Genomic DNA, 19,353 nt, shown 5'->3' with positions numbered 1-19,353 from the left:
GCAGGGATCAGGGTGGGTCACCTCCCTGGCATCAGTGTGAGTGCTGTCTCACACCACTCATCTATCAAATGTAATGTCTAGTATTAGACAAAACAGTCCTCTGTGTATGTGAGATCTGAAACATCTTTCAGGTGAATTGTAAATTTCTTTGTTTACAGTCTCCCCTGCTGGGAAATGGTTGCTTCAGCAGTTAATAGTTTTCTAACACCTGCGGTCAGTTCTTTGTTGTCTCTGAGGAGCTAGTTTGTGAGCATTGCCCAGAACTAGAGCGTATTTCAGTAACAATCATATAGTAAAATGTCATAGCTCCATATGCAATGTTGATACACACATTTTAACAGGACAATGATGTTCAGTAGATTGAGTTTCAAATGATACCTCACAAGGCGTACTATGTACAAAATACATCATAACCATATAAAAGTGGTGAATGAGGGGCACATGGTGTCAGAGTCCCATTCTCTCCGACTTTACTACAGAAGGTTCTCATCATAGATGCCTCCGTGTTTGGATGGGGTGCACACCTGGGTGAACACTTGAGGCAAGGCATATGGTCAGGAAAAGAAGCCAAAATGAACATAAACCAGCTCAAACTGAGAGCAGTCTGGGAGGCTTCCAGACAGTTTCTCCCTTTCATACATTCTCGCCACAGTATTCTATATAAGCAAACAGGGAGGAGCAATCCACACCCTCTCTGTATAGAAGATGTAAAACTCTGGAACTGGTGTATTCAGCATAAGATAACTCTGTCACATACTGGGAGTACACAATGCCCCAGGGGAGAGATTCAGAAGGTGCTTCTCCCAGGACCACACGTGAGAGCTTTGTAACTCAGTGATACAGTGTTCCATTTTTGGTGTGCCACAAGAACAGAATGTGTGAACTACTGCTGTAGGAGGGCCTTGGGTCAGAACTCCATGGGAGACGCTCTTCTGGTTCCCTGATTAGGCACTCAATGTACACCTTTCCACCATCCCCTTATTACTTCAAGTCCTGAGGAAAATCCGGCAGGACATAGTGTGGGTCATACCGATCGCTCCCAACTGGCCCAGGTACTGCTGGTTTCCTAGTGTCCTCAGTTGTTGGCTCATCCGAACATCACCTTCCAGACCTTTTGACACAACACAAAGACAGAATCAGTCAATTCAGTCCAGGCTCATTATAGCTGACAGCCTATTTGGATGGGCATCAAGCCTTGAGAGCACGTGTTTGAGAGCTATCTAGACTATTCTCAACAGTAGTAGAAAGGAGTCTACTAGAAAATGTCGTGCAGTCAAGTAGAAATGATTTTCTATCTGGGCTTATAATCACCACCCTTTTCCAGCAGAATCAGACTTCTTTGCTATCCTTCTGCCTTCTATCCCTAAAGACCACAGGACACTCTTTCCCTCAATGAGTGCTTACTTAGCAGCTATCAGCACTGATCGATAACTGCTCCATTTTTGCCTATCTTGTAACGATCCACTTTCACAAAGACTTCCTTCAGACATTTCCACCTGTAAGCAAAACCAACTCCAACATGGGACCTTTAATTTTGTTTTATCAGTGCTCACAAAAGCTCTGTTTGAACCATTGGCAACCTGCTTGCTATGCCATCTCTCCATAAGTCATCTTTTTAATAGCTACTGTGGAGAACTAGGAGCTCTTATGGCAGATCCACCATACTCGGTCTTACACAAAGATAGCATCACATTGAGACTGCATCCTAAATTTATACCCAAAGTCATTTTGGACATTCTCCTCACTCAAACCATTAACTTACCTACCTTCTTTCTAAAACTACACACTTCTAATTAAGACATGTCTACCATCCATGGACATTCGCAGAGCAGTGGCTTTCTGTCTGCAGAGAGCAAAACCATTCAGATAATTACCAAGGTTATTTGTTACAGCTACTATTCTCATCCATTCTGCTAAGGTATCATCCCAAAAGCTCTCTAAATGGATCTCTGGATGCATCCTGCTGTGCTGTGAGATAGTAGCCAATACTAGCCCACCACAAGGTGAGAGAGCTCACTCTACCAGAGCCCAGACAGCTTCAGTAGCCTCATTGAAAGATGTTCCTATTGGCAAAATCTGCACAACTTCTCCATGGAACTTGATGCATACCTTTTCCAGACATGCCATAGTTCAGGCCTCAGCAGTGGATGCTTGTCTGGGTACCACTCTAATTGTCTGTTTCCTACTTGTGCTCTCACTCACTTCCACAATAGATACTGTTCATCAGTCACCCAGAGTGGAACACACACAGGGACCAGCACTTGAAGAAGGAGGGATGTTACTTACCTGTTCTGTAACCAGAGTTCTTTGAGATGTGTGGTCCCTATCTGTATTGCACTACCTGCCCTCCTTCCCCTCTGCTTGGGATCATGACTTGATTTGCGGTAGAGAAGGAACTGGAGAGGCAATTGGTTCACGTTGCCCCTTATGCCCTCAGATCAGAGCATGAAGAGATGAGTGGCTCAGGTGTGGACCAATAAACACTGCTGAAAACTGATCTCAGGCACATGGTGCACATGTGTACCCAGAATGGAATGTAGATAGGGACCACACATCTTGAACTCTGGTTACAGAACAGGTAAGTAACCTCCCTTTTTGGGGAGGTGGGGAGGGATGAGTGAGAGAGCACCTTTTGGGATATTGCGTTCCCTCTTTTAAGAGCTATGAGTGAAATCCTGGCTTCATCAAAGTCAATATGATCTTTACTGTTGACTTCAATGGATCCAGGAAGGACCAGTTTGTGGAGTAGCTTTTAGTGGCACCTGCTTGGAGGGTCCTGTTAACTCTGCCCTTCCCCTAAGCATCAAGGTACCAGTGCTTAGCAGCACAGCACAGGATTGGCAGTAGCTGTGTGCTGGTGATCTGGTGCTACTCTTGTTACTACTTGTTATATTATATCACTTTTCAGTCCTAGCCACAGGGATTTGGTCTGCTCTTTGATTTCTCACCTTGGAAGGAAACAAAACAAACAAAGCCCAAAGACATAACCCCATTGGATTTGATCTTGTTAGTGAGGTTTTTAAGCCAGGTGGTGTTGCATTCCTTTCCCTGGTCCCAGTTTCCAGTGATCTTTCCTGCACTTTCTCAGAAACCTCAAAAGTTGGTTATGTGCTACAGGGTAAATACATCACCTTGATCTGTACATCTGTGAATCCTGCTGATTAGAACAGTACATGACAGTACATTCAGCCTGCTAACTGAGCTAATACAGAGAGGTGGGTAGGTAGTCAGAACAATTTGTATTGTTTCCAAAAGCATGTTACATGGAGGGTGCAGAAAGCAGCAGGCTGATGGGATAGGGAAAGTAAATAGAACTAGAGTAGAAGAGATGTGCTACCCCTAAACCTGAGGGGAAAAAAATTAGTCATAGGTTTTTCACAGTGGAAAATTTAAAAAAGACATCATACTGAGTCATTGATCTGCTATAGAGTGTTTCCTTTTTAAGCCTGTTCTTTTTGCCTGAGAAGAAATGACTCATAATGCATGACATTTGCGAAGGAAGAGAAAGAGTGAATATCATATACAGAAGGAGAGTAGAGAAAAGCTGAGTGGAAAATGTCATTGAAAATTTCCTCCTTGCTATTCACCTGTTCCACAGAGCTTGCTTATAACTAGGTGTCCTCTGAAGATACAGCTATGCAAGTTCTTATCAGCCTTGCAGATTTCTGCCAGCCCCCTAGTTTCAAGAGTATGACCCCTTTTTAATGAGCAATTACAATATTATTGGGTTGATTTTTTGTTTGTTTGTTTTGTTTGTTTTTTTGAATCATTGTACTTATGGTTCAGTCAGCAAAGCAGATTTTGTGCCTCAGCTGGTAAATTTCCATGAAGATTTGCATGGCTAAGTTATAAATATCTCATATCAGAGTTGATTCTTGATCCATTATTAAGGAGATGCAGGAAACACTTTAATAATATTCTGCAGTATTAATAAGTATTGATTCTAAAGCATCAAGGCTTAATTTTCATTTGTCCTTCCACAGTGAGAAAGATCTTCATCTTTAAAATCACCCAGAATAGAACATTTTGAGTCTCCAGCTAGTGTATGATGAGAAGACACATTGGTGCAGAGGGTCCTAGCTGATAATCTTATCTGATTGGCCAGTGGTCTAACTGACCTAAGTTGTCAATTTTCTCAAATAGTACCCTTAGCATATTGGCAGTAGGAGATAGATTTTAGCGTTCACTTTTGAACTTAGGGTATGTCTACACTACAAGACTATTTCGAATCAACTTAATTCGAATTTGTGGAATCGACCTTATGAAGTCGAAGTTGTGTATCCACACTAAATACACTAGTTCGACTGTGCGAGTCCACAGTAATGGGGCCAGCGTCGACTTTGGAAGCGGTGCACTGTGGGAAGCTATCCCACAGTTCCCGCACTCCCCGCTGCCCATTGGAATTCTGGGATTTCCCCCCAATGCATGCTGGGGGGAAAAATGTGTCGAGGGTGGTTTTGGGTAACTGTCATCATTGAACCGTCAATCACGCCCTCCCTCCCTCCCTCCCTCCCTCCCTGAAAGCGCCTGCGGGCAATCTGTTCGTGCACTTTTCTGCTCAGTGACAGCACGGGCACCACAGCACTTTGAGCACGGATCCCGCTGCAGTTATGGCCGTTGTCAACTCCTCGCACCTTATCGTCCACCTCTTCCACAGTCAGCTGCTGAGAAATAGGGCTACTTTTCAATGGTGCTGCGAGCACTGGTGGACCATGGGGGACGTTTTACCAACATCAACGTCGGGTGGCCAGGCAAAGTTAATGACATGCGTGTTTTCAGGAACTGTGGTCTGTTTAGACGCCTGCAGGAAGGTAGTTTCTTCCCGGGCCACAAAATAAGTCTTGGGGATGTGCAGATGCCTATAGTGATCGTCGGGGACCCAGCCTACCCGCTAATGCCCTGGCTCGTGAAGCTCTGTGCAGGCGCCTTGCAAAGTGACAAGGAACTCTTCAAGTAACAGCGAGCAGCGTGACCTGTGACTGTTCAGTTTCTTTACAGAGAAGCTGAACCTGCCCCTGTTTCTTTACCAAGTGACTGTTGACTAGCATCTGCAGTTACATACCCCGCCCACCCCGCTTCCCCAACTTCCAACACACGTTTAAAAATAAAATACATGTTCCACTGTAACTTTACAAAGGTTTCTTTATTGATGACTTTGCGTTACGGGGTTGAAACTGGGACACGGACTGTGCTGGGTAGGGTGTGCGGTGATGTAAAGACCGCCTGTAAACTCGAGGAATGACAGGCTCCTGCTCCCAGAGCGGTCTGCAGTGCTTGACTGGATGTTTCAACGGAGCCTGCCATCCCTCCTTTTTGGGACTCTGTGTGCGGGGGCTATGTGGCCTTTTGGCGGGGGAGGACGGATACAGATTCCTCTGCTGCGTGGCTCTGTGGTCCAGGACAGAGACCGTTGCATGAGATCTGTAACCCCCCTCCCCCGCTACAAAGTCACGTACCCCCCCACCCACACAGAACCTGCAAACCACCTCCCATACCGACCAGGGTGCGTACTGACAGCAGTGTGTGTGTGACCTGCTGCTGATCCTGCCCCCATGTCTGTACCCTGGTAAAGGTGATTGTCCTGTCAAATTACCAACCCCCTTCCCCCCCTTCAAACACAGTCTCCTCTGAAAGAACATGACGGAAACAGTAATTAACAGAAAAGTATTTTTTATTATCAACTAGACAGTTAGGGGATGAAACTGGGATGGGGGCTTGGGTGAGGCGGGAAGGAAAGGACTTCTCAAAATTTAGGGTATGAGAGCTTTTGGGTACTTGAGCACTCTGCTGGGGTGCAGTGACAGTTTACACGACCTCTGGCGTCGCTCCTTCTGGTTATTTTGGGTGAGGGGGGTATGGGACTTTGTGGCGGGGGAGGGCGGTTGCAGATACACTGCAGGGGGGCTCTGTCCTCCTGCCTGAGGTCCTGCATAACATGCACAAGGCGCAGGAGCATGTCCGTTTGCTCCCTCATTAGTCCAAGCAGCGTTTGAGTCGCCTGCTTGTCTTCCTCACGCCACCTCTCCTCCCCTTCGCTGTGTGAGCGCTGGTACAGAGAGAGGGTCTCCCTCCACTGGCTCTGCTGGTCCGCCTCGTCTCGGGAGCACCCCATAAGTTCAGCGAACATCTCGTCCCCTGTCTTTTTCTTTCGCCGCCTAATCTTTGCCAGCCTCTGTGAGGGGGATGCTGTGGCGGGTCTGGAGACAGTCGAAGCTGTGTGATGGGAAAAAGGGAGTGAATTCCTTGCAAAGATAAATTTTTGCGAACAATGAACACAGTCTAGTTTGTCTCTGTGAATTCTGGGTTGAGATCCCAGTGCCTGATGGGGCAAAAACCATTTTCGCGGGTGGTTCTGGGTAAATGTCGTCAGTCATCCCTTCCTCCGGGAAAGCTACAGCAGACAATCATTTCAAGCCCGTTTTCCCTGGATTGCCCTGGCAGACGCCACAGCGTGGAAACCATGGAGCCTGTTTTGCCTTTTGTGCCTGTCACCGTATGTGTACTAGATGCCGCTGACAGAGGCGGTCCAGCAGCGCTACACAGCAGCATGTTTTTGCTTTTGCATGATAGCAGAGATGGTTACCAGCCATATTGTACCATCTACCATACCATAAATTGGTAATAAGATGGGCATGGTTACCAGTCCTTTTGCACTGCACCATTTGCTGCTGTCATAAGTGCCCCTGGCTGCTCTTAGCCAGGGGCGCAAAAGCCAAAATTGGGAATGACTCCCTGAGTCAATCCCTCCTTTTTGGTATCTAAAAATAGAATCAGTCCTCCCTAGAATATGGGCAAGTGTACTAGAGAACCACTGTATCAGAGAACCAGAGAGCACAGCTGCTCTGTGTCAGATCCTGCATAGATTATGAGCTGTATGCTATTCACAGGGGGTGCTCCTGCAACAACCCCACCTGTTCATTCCATTCTTCCCCCAGCCTTCCTGGGCTACCATAGCATTGTCCCCCCACTTGTGTGATGAAGTAATAAAGAATGCAGGAATAAGACACAGTGACTTGTTAGTGAGAAATGAGTGGAAGGCAGCCTCCAGTTGCTATGATAGTCCAGATAGGACATTAAGGAGTGTGGAGGAGAGGAGCCCAGCATCCTGCTGCTAGTCCAGGGGCAATTGAATCTTTTCTTTACACATGAAGGGTGGGGGCTGATGAAGCTCAGCCCCCTGTTGCTATGATGACGATGGTTATCAGCCATACTGTACCATCTACCACGAAAAATTAGGACCAGGCGCCCTTGATTGACCTTACCGATGCTAGTCGGCATGGTTACCAGTCCTTTTGCACTGCCCCATGTGCCAATAGGCTGATGATGAGGACGGGTACCAGTCATTTTGTACCATCAGCCATCCATAGCGTGGGGGGAGCAAGGATGTTGGTGTTGAGTGCTGCACCATCGCGTCTATCTGCAGCATTCAGTAAAGATAGGGTGACATGTAAAAGAGTCAAGAGAGGATTGTTTTCCCTTTCACTTCTGGGGGTGGGTGGGGAGCTGTGTAAATTGCCTAGCTATGCCCTGACCCACCGCGGACACTGTTTTTGACCCTAGAAGCATTTGGAGCTCAGCCAAGAATGCAAATGCTTTTCGGAGACAGCAGGAACTGTGGGATACCTTGCGTCCTCAGTCCCCCCTCCCTCCATGAGCGTCCATTTGAATCTCTGGCTTTCCGTTACGCTCGTCACGCAGCAGCGTGCTGAGTCTCTGCTATGCCGTCTGTCCGGAGATTTTTTACAAATACTTTGGACCAGCCGTAACATTACAGTAATTCCCCTAATTAGATGCAGGAGTCTCCGAGCGAGATCACCCTGAGGACGGTCACTGAAGGAGATAGAGAGCGCATGCTGTGTGAAAGCCAGCACAAACCAGGGCCCTATGCAGCCGTGCTCGGGGAGGCAATGCTCCCTGAGTAGCTCATGAAAGCCTCGCGCGGAAAACTGTGCTACCACGGAGCACCCAATAAGGCAGCTCTCCCCAGGAACCTCCTGCGGAGGCTTTTCGATTACCTCCAGGAGAGCTTCGTGGAGATCTCCCAGGAGGATTTCTGTTCTATCCCCATATATAGAGAGACCTCCTTTTCACATACTTCAGATTCCTGTTATATTAAGAATAAAAGTTTACATGGTTAAAGCACTTACCGACTGCTCCTTCCCCTGATTCAGGATCCGGGTTAATGGCCGGGGACGGTTGGTAGGGGATCTCCGTGACGGTGATGAAGAGATCCTGGCTGTCGGGGAAACCAGCGTTGTAAGCGCTGTCGCCTGCCTCGTCGTCCACAAACCCTTCCTCATCTTCCCCGTCCACGAACATCGCCGAGGAACTGGCCGTTGACACTGTCCCATCGTCAGAGTCCATGGTCACTGGTGGGGCAGTGGTGGCAGTCTCCGTAGCGTCCGTTTGCTGCTTTGATTTTTTGGTAGCCTTGTCTGGGGTCCTTGATTTTCACGCGGCGCTGCGTTGCATCCCGGCTGTATCCTCTGTCTCTCATGGCTTTGGAGACCTTCCCGTAGGTCTTTGCATTCTGTTTTTTGGAGCGCAGCTCCGAAACCACAGACTCCTCACCCCACGCACCGATCAGATCCAAGAGTTCCCGGTCAGTCTATGCTGGGTCCCTCTTTCTATTCAGAGATTACATGAACTCCTCTGCTGGAGAGCTCTGCATCGCTGCCGGTGCTGCTGAGCTCGCCCCGATGTCCAACCACGAAATGAGATTCAAACTGTCCAGACAGGAAAAGGAATTCAAATTTTCCCGGGACTTTTCCTGTGTGGCTGGTCAGAGCATCCAAGCTCGGACTGCTGTCCAGAGTGTCAACAGAATGGTGCAGTGTGGGATAGCTCCCGGAGCTAGTAAGTTCGATTTGCATCCACACCTAGCCTAATTCGACATAGCCATGTCGAATTTAGCGCTACTCCCCTCGTCGGGGTGGAGTACCGAATTCGAACTAAAGAGCCCTCTAGGTCGAATTAAATGGCTTCCTGGTGTGGACGGGTGCACGGTTAATTCGAATTAACGCTGCTAAATTCGAATTAAAGTCCTAGTGTGGACCAGGCCTTAGTCATTATAATGTGATTTCAGCATTTGCAGAGGCAGAATGGTTCTTTTTCTCTTCTAGTTAAAGCAGTTGCCTTTGGCTTGTAATAAATAATAGATGCTGAAATTAGTATGCCTTGTATATTTTTCTTTTCTTTTTATTTTAATACAGCGATTTCATCCCTTATATATCAGTGCACCTTATACCAAGATGGCTTCGTACATGAGCAAACCGCATCACTTGTGTAAATACAACTTGGGAACTAATATCTGTTGTAGAACCTTAAAAATAACTTTTTTGGTGGTGGCACTGTGGATTTTTCTCCACCTCTCTCTTGTGACAGGGTCAGGCCAGATGGCTACAAGAGAGTGGTCGAAGGTAGATAAATTAGCTCCAGATTAAGCAGGTCCCTTTTCCCTGGGTAAGATAACAGGGACTATTGCAGAACACTCAGAAACTTTCTAGAACTAATTAAGGCAGGCAGGCTAATTAGGACACCTGTAGCCAATTGGGAAGTTACTAGAATTAATTAAGGCTAATCAGGACACCTGGTATTAAAAGGCTCTCACTCCAGTTAGTGAGGTGTGCGTAAGGAGCTGGAAGTGAGAGGATGTGCTGCTGGAGGACTGAGGAGAACAAGCGTTAACAGACATCAGGAGGAATGTCCTGTGGTGAAGACAAAGAAGGCATTGGGAGGAGCCCAGGGAGTTGTAGCTGTCGCACAACTGTACCAGGAGGCACTCTAGACAGCTGCAGTCCACAGGGCCCTGGGCTGGAACCCGGGGTAGAGGGCGGGCCCGGGTTCCCCCCAAAACCTCCCAAGTCCTGATCAAACACAGGAAGATCTCAGAGGCTAGCAAAATCCACCAATGAGCGCAGGACCCACCAAGGTAGAGGAGGAACTTTATCTCACTCTATAAACAATAGCTAGGTACTATCCAGACAATATACACCCACTAGATTATAAAAACTTTATGCTAGGTTTTACTTTTGGCCTGGCTTCCTTTTAACCATTGCTTTAGAGCTGTAAAGCCTAAACGGCCACATCCTGCCTCCATCCTCAACGAGTTCAGGGCACACAGTATGTAGCAGAGCCAGTAAGATTCTGCTGCATGACGTGAAGTGAGATCCTGGGAGGCTGCACCCAACACACATGACAGAGCTGTGCTCTGCAGGGATCATTTTACCCCATTTTATAAGGGGATTGGGGGATGAGTGGAGCTGGGGCTGAAACTACCGGACATTCCACTCTGTGGAGGGAGAGTGTGAAGCCCAAAAGGCTCAGTCATGGAGTGATCCACATGTGAGGATTCCTTGCCCCTAAGTCCATGCATAAAATCTAGGATTTGCCCCATAGGGGAACTTATATCGGCATAGCTACGTCTCTTAGGGGTATATAAAACAAAATGCTGACCTAGCCCCCAGTGTAGACAGTGCTAGGTTGACAGAAGAACTTTTTGTCGACCTAGATACCACATCTTGGAGATGTGGATTACTTACGCTGATGGGAGAACTCCTCCCATCGCTAAAGCGGTAAAGTGTCCATGCTAAAGCGGTAAAGTGGCTGCAGCTGTGCCACTGTAGTGTCTGTAAAAAGAACGAGGAGTATTTGTGGTGCCTTAAAGACTAACAAATTTATTTGGGCATAAGTTTTTGTGGGCTAAAACCCACTTCATCGGATGCATGCAGTGGAAAATACAGTAGGAAGATCTATATACACATGAAAACATGGGTTTTGCCAGACCAGCTATATAACGAGACTAATCAATTAAGGTGGGCCATTATCCGCAGGAGGAAAAAAAAATAAGTTGGCTTTTAGTGTACTTCTTTTCCCTTAAATAGAAGAGTAAAACAAAAATGGAAGTAGTTCTTAATCCTTTTTCATACAGTAGGGGAAATTATTCCCCTTGGCCATAAACTGCTTTCAGATGGCTTATGTCTGTTCAAACAGGAAATCTAAGATGTTAACTGTGGGTATGCTGATTCACTTACAGATGCCACACCCAGGTGTATGGTACTAACTCTGTAATATGCCCTTGGTTATGCTTTTATTGCTTGGCTGGCAGTTGGCTACCATGCAAAATTCACAATTGCCCTTAGATTGTCCCCCTGTTGGATGTTAATATAATGAATAATGTGCAGAGTACAAAAATAGGACCCACAGTACTGGGTTAAAATTTGAAGTTTAAAAAATGGAACCCAGACTTGATTTAATATTCTCTTTTTGCAGGCTTGGAGGGGAAATGAACAGGAGGATTGGGTCCCTCGTACCTATCAGGATTTAGAAGGCCTGCCTTGTATTGTTATCCTGACTGGCAAGGACACCCTAGGAGAAACTTTCCCCAGGTACTGTTTGAACTGTTGTACAGTGGAAATGTCTGAAAAACAATCAACATGTTCGTAAGAACAAATGTAAAACTTTCAGCTGCTGATTGGAAATAACAATGAAAGATGCTGTTCTAGAAGACTTTCTTTTTGGTAAAGTTTTTCCTTGGTGAAAAGAAAAAGTTGTTTTGTGAAAGATAAAGTACTAGTGGGAGTTTCTACATTGTATCATGAACTGAACAGCTATACTAAGTATCAAAGAACATAGCTCATGTGCTGAGTGTTTTAAACTAATTAGATTTCCAGTGATTAATGGAATTGCAAATAGACATTGCATAAGCCATTTAAAATTAATACTGAGAGTCACTCTTTAAAGGCCAGAAAATATATAACATCCTCTTTCTTGGGTTTGTTTTTCTAGGTCATTGAAATACTGTGACCTCCGACTAATTGACTCAAGCTATTTAACTCGCACTGCCTTAGAGCAAGAAGTAGGTCTGGCATGCTGCTATGTCTCAAAGGAGGCAATTCGAGGGTCTATTGTAGCTCTTGACCTGAGTGAGAAGGAGCACGAGAAGGCTAATATTAGCGAGAATGATGCTGATGAACTGTTGATAGACTTGGAGAGACCTCAGAGTAACAGCAGCGCGGTCACTGGAACCTCAGGTCAGTCATTGCTTTTACAGTTGCTCTGGAGCATAATGCTTGACCCACATTTTGTAAGAATTTGAATACAAACATTCAGGGCCGGCTCTAGACCCCAGCGCGCCAAGCAGGCGCGTGGGGCGGCCCTTTCCCTGGGGGGCGGCATTTGACTCCGGTGGACCTGCCGCAGGCATGCCTGCGGGAGGTCCACCGGAGCCCGGGACGAGCGGACCTGCCGCAGGCATGACTGCGGCGGGTCCCCTCTTCCCGCGGCTCCAGTTGAGCTCCCGCAGGCATGCCTGCGGGAGCTCAGCCGGAGCCGCGCGAAGAGGGGACCAGCCGCGGGACCGGGGAAGGGGCGGCGCTGCGCACGGCTGCTTGGGGCAGCCTATTTTCTAGAGCCGCCCCTGCAAACATTGAAGCATCAAGTAAAATGTCAGCGATTAGCTGCGTTTGATTTCAGATTAGAAAATAAAGATGTGGTTTGCAACATCTTACATCTCTGAGTATTTCAAGTCTCATGCCACATTGAAAGTTTCACACCGAAAGGCCCCTCTGTGTTCTCCCAGGCTTTCCCTGACTAGGGTGAGGGGAAGGGACTAGGTTGGGAAGTTTAGTTAATGTAGCCTTGTGGGCCAGTTGTGATTATTTTAAATATAATTTTAATTCTCACTACACCTTGAGTTTTGGGGGAATCTGAAGATCTTAAACATCCAAATAAATAAATAAAATGACCAGTGTAAAATATTAGGGACAGCACAGTGTTCAATAACTGTGTGGGTATAGCTGTGTGCTACAAAGGATGGACATTTGCTTGTTCAGAGCATCAGAACATTTAGAGCTGGTCCTGAATATAGGCACAAGGCACAGGGATCCTTCCCTCTTACAGTTTGGATGATGGATATGTGATGCTGTGTGTAAACCCTGCACTGACAGGCAAGGGGCTAGGCAGGCTCTGTGCTAAAGTAACTTCACCCCTCTGGCCCTGCCAATCATGCATGGTAGGGAACAAAGCTTTAAAAGGAGGAAGGTGCAATCAGCAAGAGGGAAGCCCTGAGAAGGGAGTGTCTCCTGAAGCAGAAGGAGGAACTCCCATGCCAGAGATCTCCCTGAGCTCTGTGAGGAGTCCAGCGAACCCAGAGGGAAGCCCGGTTAGGGAGAAACTGACCTGGCTACCTGCCCGTAAAGACTCCAGTAAAGCTGCTACCGAGGCGTCCCTGACCTTTTTGCTTTTTGTTGATCCCAGGAGGGACTTGTTCTGAGTCTGAACTTTTGCTTTTCCCCACCCTTACAAAGTAGGTAAGGGTGATGGCCACTGCAAGGACTAAGAGACTCAGGCCTGAACTGGGCCAACCCTATGGAGGTATCTGGGTGTAGAAAGAGGCCTCAACCCAGCTAGGGGAGGCACTCCAGAGGAACATTTTACAGGGTGAAATTTAGAAACTTTTCCCATGGCAAAAATCTCAACCCTCCCTACCCTGTGTCCTCCTCCTACTTCCATGCTCTTCTCCCTCCCTCTCCCTATCCGTTTTCCTGCCTTTAGTCAGTTGAATGGGGCCTTTGCCAACTATTGAGTCTTCCCCACATATGCTAACTTTAAGGCCGACTTGCCTTTTCTAGTCCCAAAATGTGAGCATGGCCCACAGGAGAGAATGTATTCTGGTGTTAAGAAGGCAGTGCTACTGATACCTTTGACTTGGTAGAAGGTTTTTTCCCCTTGGTTATGGTGAAGGTATATAGGTCCAGAGCCCTCAGCTGATGCATAATCTTGTAATTCTATTGACTTCAGTAGAGTTACATGAACTTCAACCGGTCAAGTCTTTCTAGGCACCATAGAAATATTTGCAGCGTTAAAGTTGCATCAGATAGCACTCACTCCTTAGTTGTATTTGCTAAGCAGTTTCAATGGGGTTTTTTGTTTGTTTATTTCCTGCTTCACTGCACCAGGTTCAATAGCTGAAAATGGCGTGAGCTCCTCCAGTGCTGCAGACAAATCTCAGAAGCAACCAGCATCCCTTAACTTTCAGAATGTGGCAGTTAGTTCAGTCGATGAAGGTACTTATCCAGGATTCACTGCTGGAGAGACCTTGAAACAAGAATGTGACTCTCTGGGTAACCAGATGGCAAGCAGCACCACTTCTAAATTATCATCTTCCTCCGTAACCCGGACATTCCGGTGGCCCAGCCAGTCTGTCAAGGAGTGCAAGACCCTGCATGCAGCACTGCCACGCATTGTCATCTTGTCTAAAGCTGCCTATTGTCTCCTTGGCTCACAGAAAAGTGGGCATTTGCCTTCCTCATCTTCTCTTCTGCCTCATGCTGATGTGTCTTGGCTGAGCTCTTTAAGACCTTTGCTTCCCAAAGACATGAACGGTGAGGAGCAGTCTCTGTACTATAGGCAATGGACCACAGCCAGGCAACACCATGCAGATTACAACAATCAGAGTGAAACTGCAGGCTCTAGGAGTTTTCACCCACGACGGCTGCTTCTGACAGGACCCCCGCAGGTAAGAGCTGTCCCCATCTTGGCTAGTCATGTTAGTATAGAGTTTTAGGGAAGGTGAAGAGGGCCAAAGCTAGCTAAAACTGAGGACACTGTTTTAGTCTTTAAAAGTGCATGTCAAGACACAAGCAGCAGTGGTTCCCAAGACTACTTTCAGGGGCCTGCATTTCGAATTATCCTCTGAAAAATGCTTTAATATCTGCTCACAAGCCGTGGCTGGCATAAAGCTACCTTAAAAAGACCAAACACATAAATGGTTAACTGCTATCCCATTGAAGTCAGTGGGATTGCACCAGTGTAAATGAGAGCAGAATTTGTCCCACTGTTGATGAGACATGTTCCTGTTGGCACGTGTTCCTGTTTGGCAGTGTCTTAGCAGAATTGACCCAGGACTGGAATAGCAAAACAGAAGGAAAAAACCCAAACATAACTGTCTAAAATGTAACGCGGCTTTAATACTAGGTTTTCTGAGGGTTGGTTTTGTTTTGTTTTGTTGCTTCAGGTGGGAAAAACTGGCTCTTACTTGCAGTTCCTTAGGATTCTCTTTCGCATGCTGATCAGATTACTGGAGGTAGATGTGTATGATGAAGAAGAGATTAATACTAGTAAGTACTAAATAGTAGTTCTCAGTACCTCATGTGCAGAAATTCTCTTTAATAAAATAGAATGGAACTACTATAAGGCGGGTGCATAACTGGTTGGAAAACCATTCCCAGTGAGTAGTTATCAGTTGTTCACAGTCAAGCTAGAAGGGCATATCAAGTGTGGTCTCTCAGGGATGAGTTCTGGGTCAGGTCTGTTCAGTGTCTTCGTCAGTGATTTAGATAATGGCATAGAGAGTACACTTATAAAGTTTGTGGATGATACCAAGCTGGGAGGGTTGCAAGTACTTTGGGGAATAGGATTAAAATTCAAAATGATCTGGACAAACTGGAAAAATAGGATTAAATTCAAGGACAAATGCAAAGCACTCCACTTAGGAAGGAACAATCAGCTGCACACATACAAAATGGGAAATGACTGCTTAAGAAGGAGTACTGCAGAAAGGGATCTGGGGCCTAGTCCACACTGGGGGGCAGTGTCGAGGTAAGATACGCAACTTCAACTATGGGAATACCGTAGCTGAAGTCGAAGTATCTTATCCCGACTTACCTCCCGTCCTCACCGCTCGGGATCGACGTCCGTGACTCCCCCGTTGACTCTGCTACCGCCACTCGCTCTGGTGGAGTTCCGGAGTCGACGGGAGCACGTTCGGGGATTGATATATCGCGTCTAGATGAGACGCGATATATCGATCCCCGCAAAATCGATCAGACTACCCGCCGAATCGGCGGGTAGTGGACGTACCCTGGGAGTCATAGTGGATCACAATATAAATACGAGTCAACACTGTTGCAAAAAAAGCAAACGTCATTCTGGGATGTGTTAGCACAGTGGTCGCCAACCTTTTTATTCACAAGATCGCTTTTTGAATTTAAGTGCAACCCAAGATCTACCCCACCCCTTCTCTGAGGCCCTGCCCTGCTCACTCCATCCCGCCTCCCTCTGTTGCTCGCTCCCTCCACCCTCATTCAGTTCCCCGTTCCTGGCCAATGGGAGCTTCAGGGGCAGTGCTTGCAGGCAGGAGCAGTGTGTGGAGACCGCTCCCCGTGTCCCCCCGCCCCTCAGGGGTGTGCTGGCTGCTTCCGGGAGCGGTGTGGGGCTGGGGCAGGCAGGGAGCCTGCCTTAACCCCACTGCGCTGCTGGACTTTTAGCGGCTGGAGATCGTGATCTACTGGTTCATGACCACTGTGTTAGCAGAAGTGTTGTAAACAAGACACAAGAAGTAATTCTTCCACTCTACTTCATGCTGATTAAGCCTCAACTGAAGTATTGTGTCCAGTTCTGATTGCACATTTTAGGAAAGATGTGGATCAATTGGAAAAAGTTCAGAGAAGAGCAATAAAAATTATTAAAGATCTAGAAAACATGACCTATGAGGAAAGATTGAAAAAATGGTGTTTGTTTAGTTTGGAGAAGAGAAGACTGAGAGGGGACATAACAGTTTTCAAGTACATTGGCCAAACCGGACAGTCTCTGTGTAAAAGAATAAATGGACACAAATCAGACATCAAGAATTATAACATTCAAAAACCAGTTGGAGAACACTTCAGTCTCCCTGGTCACTCGATTACAGACCTAAAAGTCCCAATAATACAACAACAAAAACTTCAAAAACAGACTCCAACGAGAGACTGCTGAATTGGAATTAATTTGCAAATTGGACACCATTAAATTAGGTTTGAATAAAGACTGGGAGTGGATGGGCCATTACACAAAGTAAAACTATTTCCCCATGCTTATCTTCCCACCCCCCTACCCCCCAGTTCCTTATATCTCCTTGTCAAGTGCTGGAAATGGGCCATTTTCATTGCCACTACAAACAGTAATTTTTCTCTCCTGCTGGCAACAGCTCACCTTAACTGATCACTCTCCTTATAATGTGTATGGTAACATCCATTGTTTTATGTTCCCTGTGTGTGTGTGTGTATATATATATATATCTTCCTTCTGTATTTTCCACTACATGCATCCAATGAAGTGAGCTGTAGCCCACAAAAGCTTATGCTACAATAAATTTGTTAGTCTCTAAGGTGCCACAAGTACTCCTATTCTTTTTGCGGATACAGACTAATACGGCTACTACTCTGAAACAGAGTTGTGGTTATGAGACATCCCCTTGGGTGTCTCCTGAGGTGTGAGCCTTAACCCCAATGTACCAGCACTCAAAAAGTGTAGCTCTTTACTAAGCACTCAACAGGGTAGGATTTGATTCTGCTCAGAAACTGGTATATCTGAGTTAAAAAAATTGTAATGCTCAGTAATTTGGAGCTTTTGGGGCATGGTTGTCCCCTGATTACATGAGAAGGAAAGATAGAAGTTGATGACTAAATCAAAGAGGGGCTAGGGAATTGACTATATCTCCTGGACAGATACCACTCTTAATTTTGTTATTCAAAACCTAGATGCCATAGGGATGGGTTCTTTAGAAATTCTGGTGGGTGAAAGGAATGGAAGCCTCGACACTGAGATTCAAACCTGCTTAGTTTCCAAGGAATTTTCATTTTTTTTAAATGGCTTAGTCTGAGTTAATATTTTAGTTTTGGTTTGTATGTTTGACATAGAGACTTCTTTTGCACAGAATCCCTGTTCAATTACACAAATATACAAACATCAAAGAAATACATTTCACATACTCTCTTCCATTGCTTACACAAAATGTATTCCAGATTCTACAGAAAGTAGTGAGATCACCCAGTGTAGCAATGACCACTGGCCTGACATTGAGATCTTCAGTAAAATAACTTTTGACCTGAGTGTGCATGAAACCAAGTATGGTTCTATGAGTCCAGTGTACACAGAACAACTGTCAAGAGTAAAACAAGGTCAGTAAAAGTTCTTTCCATTTTCCTGCTTTGACCGATAGACTTTATGTTGGTTTGACTAGACATAATGCTCAGGAAAGGCCTAACCTACAAAACACTATAGATGTGCTCAGTTTTTCTCTAAAGTGGTTACAGAATTATATTCTGTCTGCATGTTTGTTGGCTGTCTTAAAATTCATGTCATTTATCTTCTTTGTACACAGAAGCAAACAAAGAAACCAAAGTTGAGGAGCCTAGAAAGAGAGAGACAGTGTCCATGATGTTGACCAAATATTCAGCTTATAATACATTTCACCACTGTGAGCAGTGCCATCAGTACATGGATATTAATCCTGCAGCACAGGTTAGTGTCTGTGATGGGACTAGCTGCACCTTTAACACCTCTGTGGTCTTTCAGAGTGCAGCCCCACAGGTATTGAGGCTTGAGTCTTAACCTTCCCTAGAGTAGAATCATACAATTCTCCTACTTTCAGGCCAGGCCCTGGGCTTAATGCCCCCTGTGGATCAACTGAAGTTATTCAGCAGATGCATCTGGGCTTGGCACTTACAGTTCTTCCCTTTGGGAGTCTGTGAATACCATAGTGACCAGACAGCCTTTTCAAAACAAAATATTGTTTAATCATAACAGTAGGAATAAAGCATGAGAATGGAAAAAACATTATTAATACAACAAAAGGTCTACATGCATGTTTAACTTACCTAAGCCTTGACACCTGCTGTGTGCCTGCAGTCAAAACAGTTGTATGCTCAGTCAGGTATTTGCTTATGCAAATAATATTCATGCACCTAAATACCAGTTTGTGCATGCCTGAATTGCACATATAGTTGTGATAATGGCACACACAAAACTAGGCACACAATAAAAAGAAGTCATTCAGCTGGCCTCACTTTGGCCCTGATTCGGCAAAGCACTTAAGTATGTGCTTAAACTGCATGCACATGATTAAGCATGGGTTAAGTCCCATGGACTTCAGAGACACTTAAGCCCATACTTAAACTTGAATAAATGTTCAAGTGCTTTGCTGAATGAAAGGTGAGAGAAAGTGAAACACTTATGAAGAATTTAAAATGAAGAATGAAAAGGATATTAACTCATGCTGATGATCACCATTTTATTGTAACAGTTCTGACTGACTAACAATTTAAGGAATGAGTTAAAGCCATCAGTTGCTAAACAGGGAGGCATAATTTAAAATGGAAGAAGGTCACCAAGCTTTTTCTGCAGAAAGTGCTTTTAGGTTTACTCCTTTGCTTTTCAGAAAACTTTGTAGGCATACTGATGTAGTTCATAATTTCTAGTTGATTAAGGTAGGAAAGGTTCCATTGACTGCACCCTGACTAGCTTGGAATACGTGGATATATTGTGTATAAATTATAATGTGTTCTGTTGGGGTGTTTACAGTACTGAGCTGTT

General features: G+C 45.7%; 1 protein-coding gene across 5 annotated transcripts in view; it reads left to right on the top strand.

The window, feature by feature from the left end:
* The window catches only part of GREB1L (GREB1 like retinoic acid receptor coactivator), a 218,130-nt gene that overhangs the window by 174,664 nt on the left and 24,113 nt on the right, over positions 1-19,353 (top strand). For all 5 annotated transcript variants that reach the window (XM_045008101.1, XM_045008100.1, XM_045008097.1 and 2 more), the window contains 6 exons: positions 11,272-11,387; positions 11,788-12,032; positions 13,959-14,518; positions 15,017-15,119; positions 17,784-17,939; positions 18,143-18,282. In XM_045008101.1, the coding sequence (XP_044864036.1) occupies positions 11,272-11,387; positions 11,788-12,032; positions 13,959-14,518; positions 15,017-15,119; positions 17,784-17,939; positions 18,143-18,282 (1,320 nt within the window). The remainder of the gene's footprint in view (positions 1-11,271; positions 11,388-11,787; positions 12,033-13,958; positions 14,519-15,016; positions 15,120-17,783; positions 17,940-18,142; positions 18,283-19,353) is intronic.

Source organism: Mauremys mutica, chromosome 2 (assembly GCF_020497125.1).
Source record: "Mauremys mutica isolate MM-2020 ecotype Southern chromosome 2, ASM2049712v1, whole genome shotgun sequence".
Classification (NCBI taxonomy): Eukaryota; Metazoa; Chordata; order Testudines; family Geoemydidae; genus Mauremys; species Mauremys mutica.
This window is presented reverse-complemented; position numbering and strand designations above follow the sequence as displayed.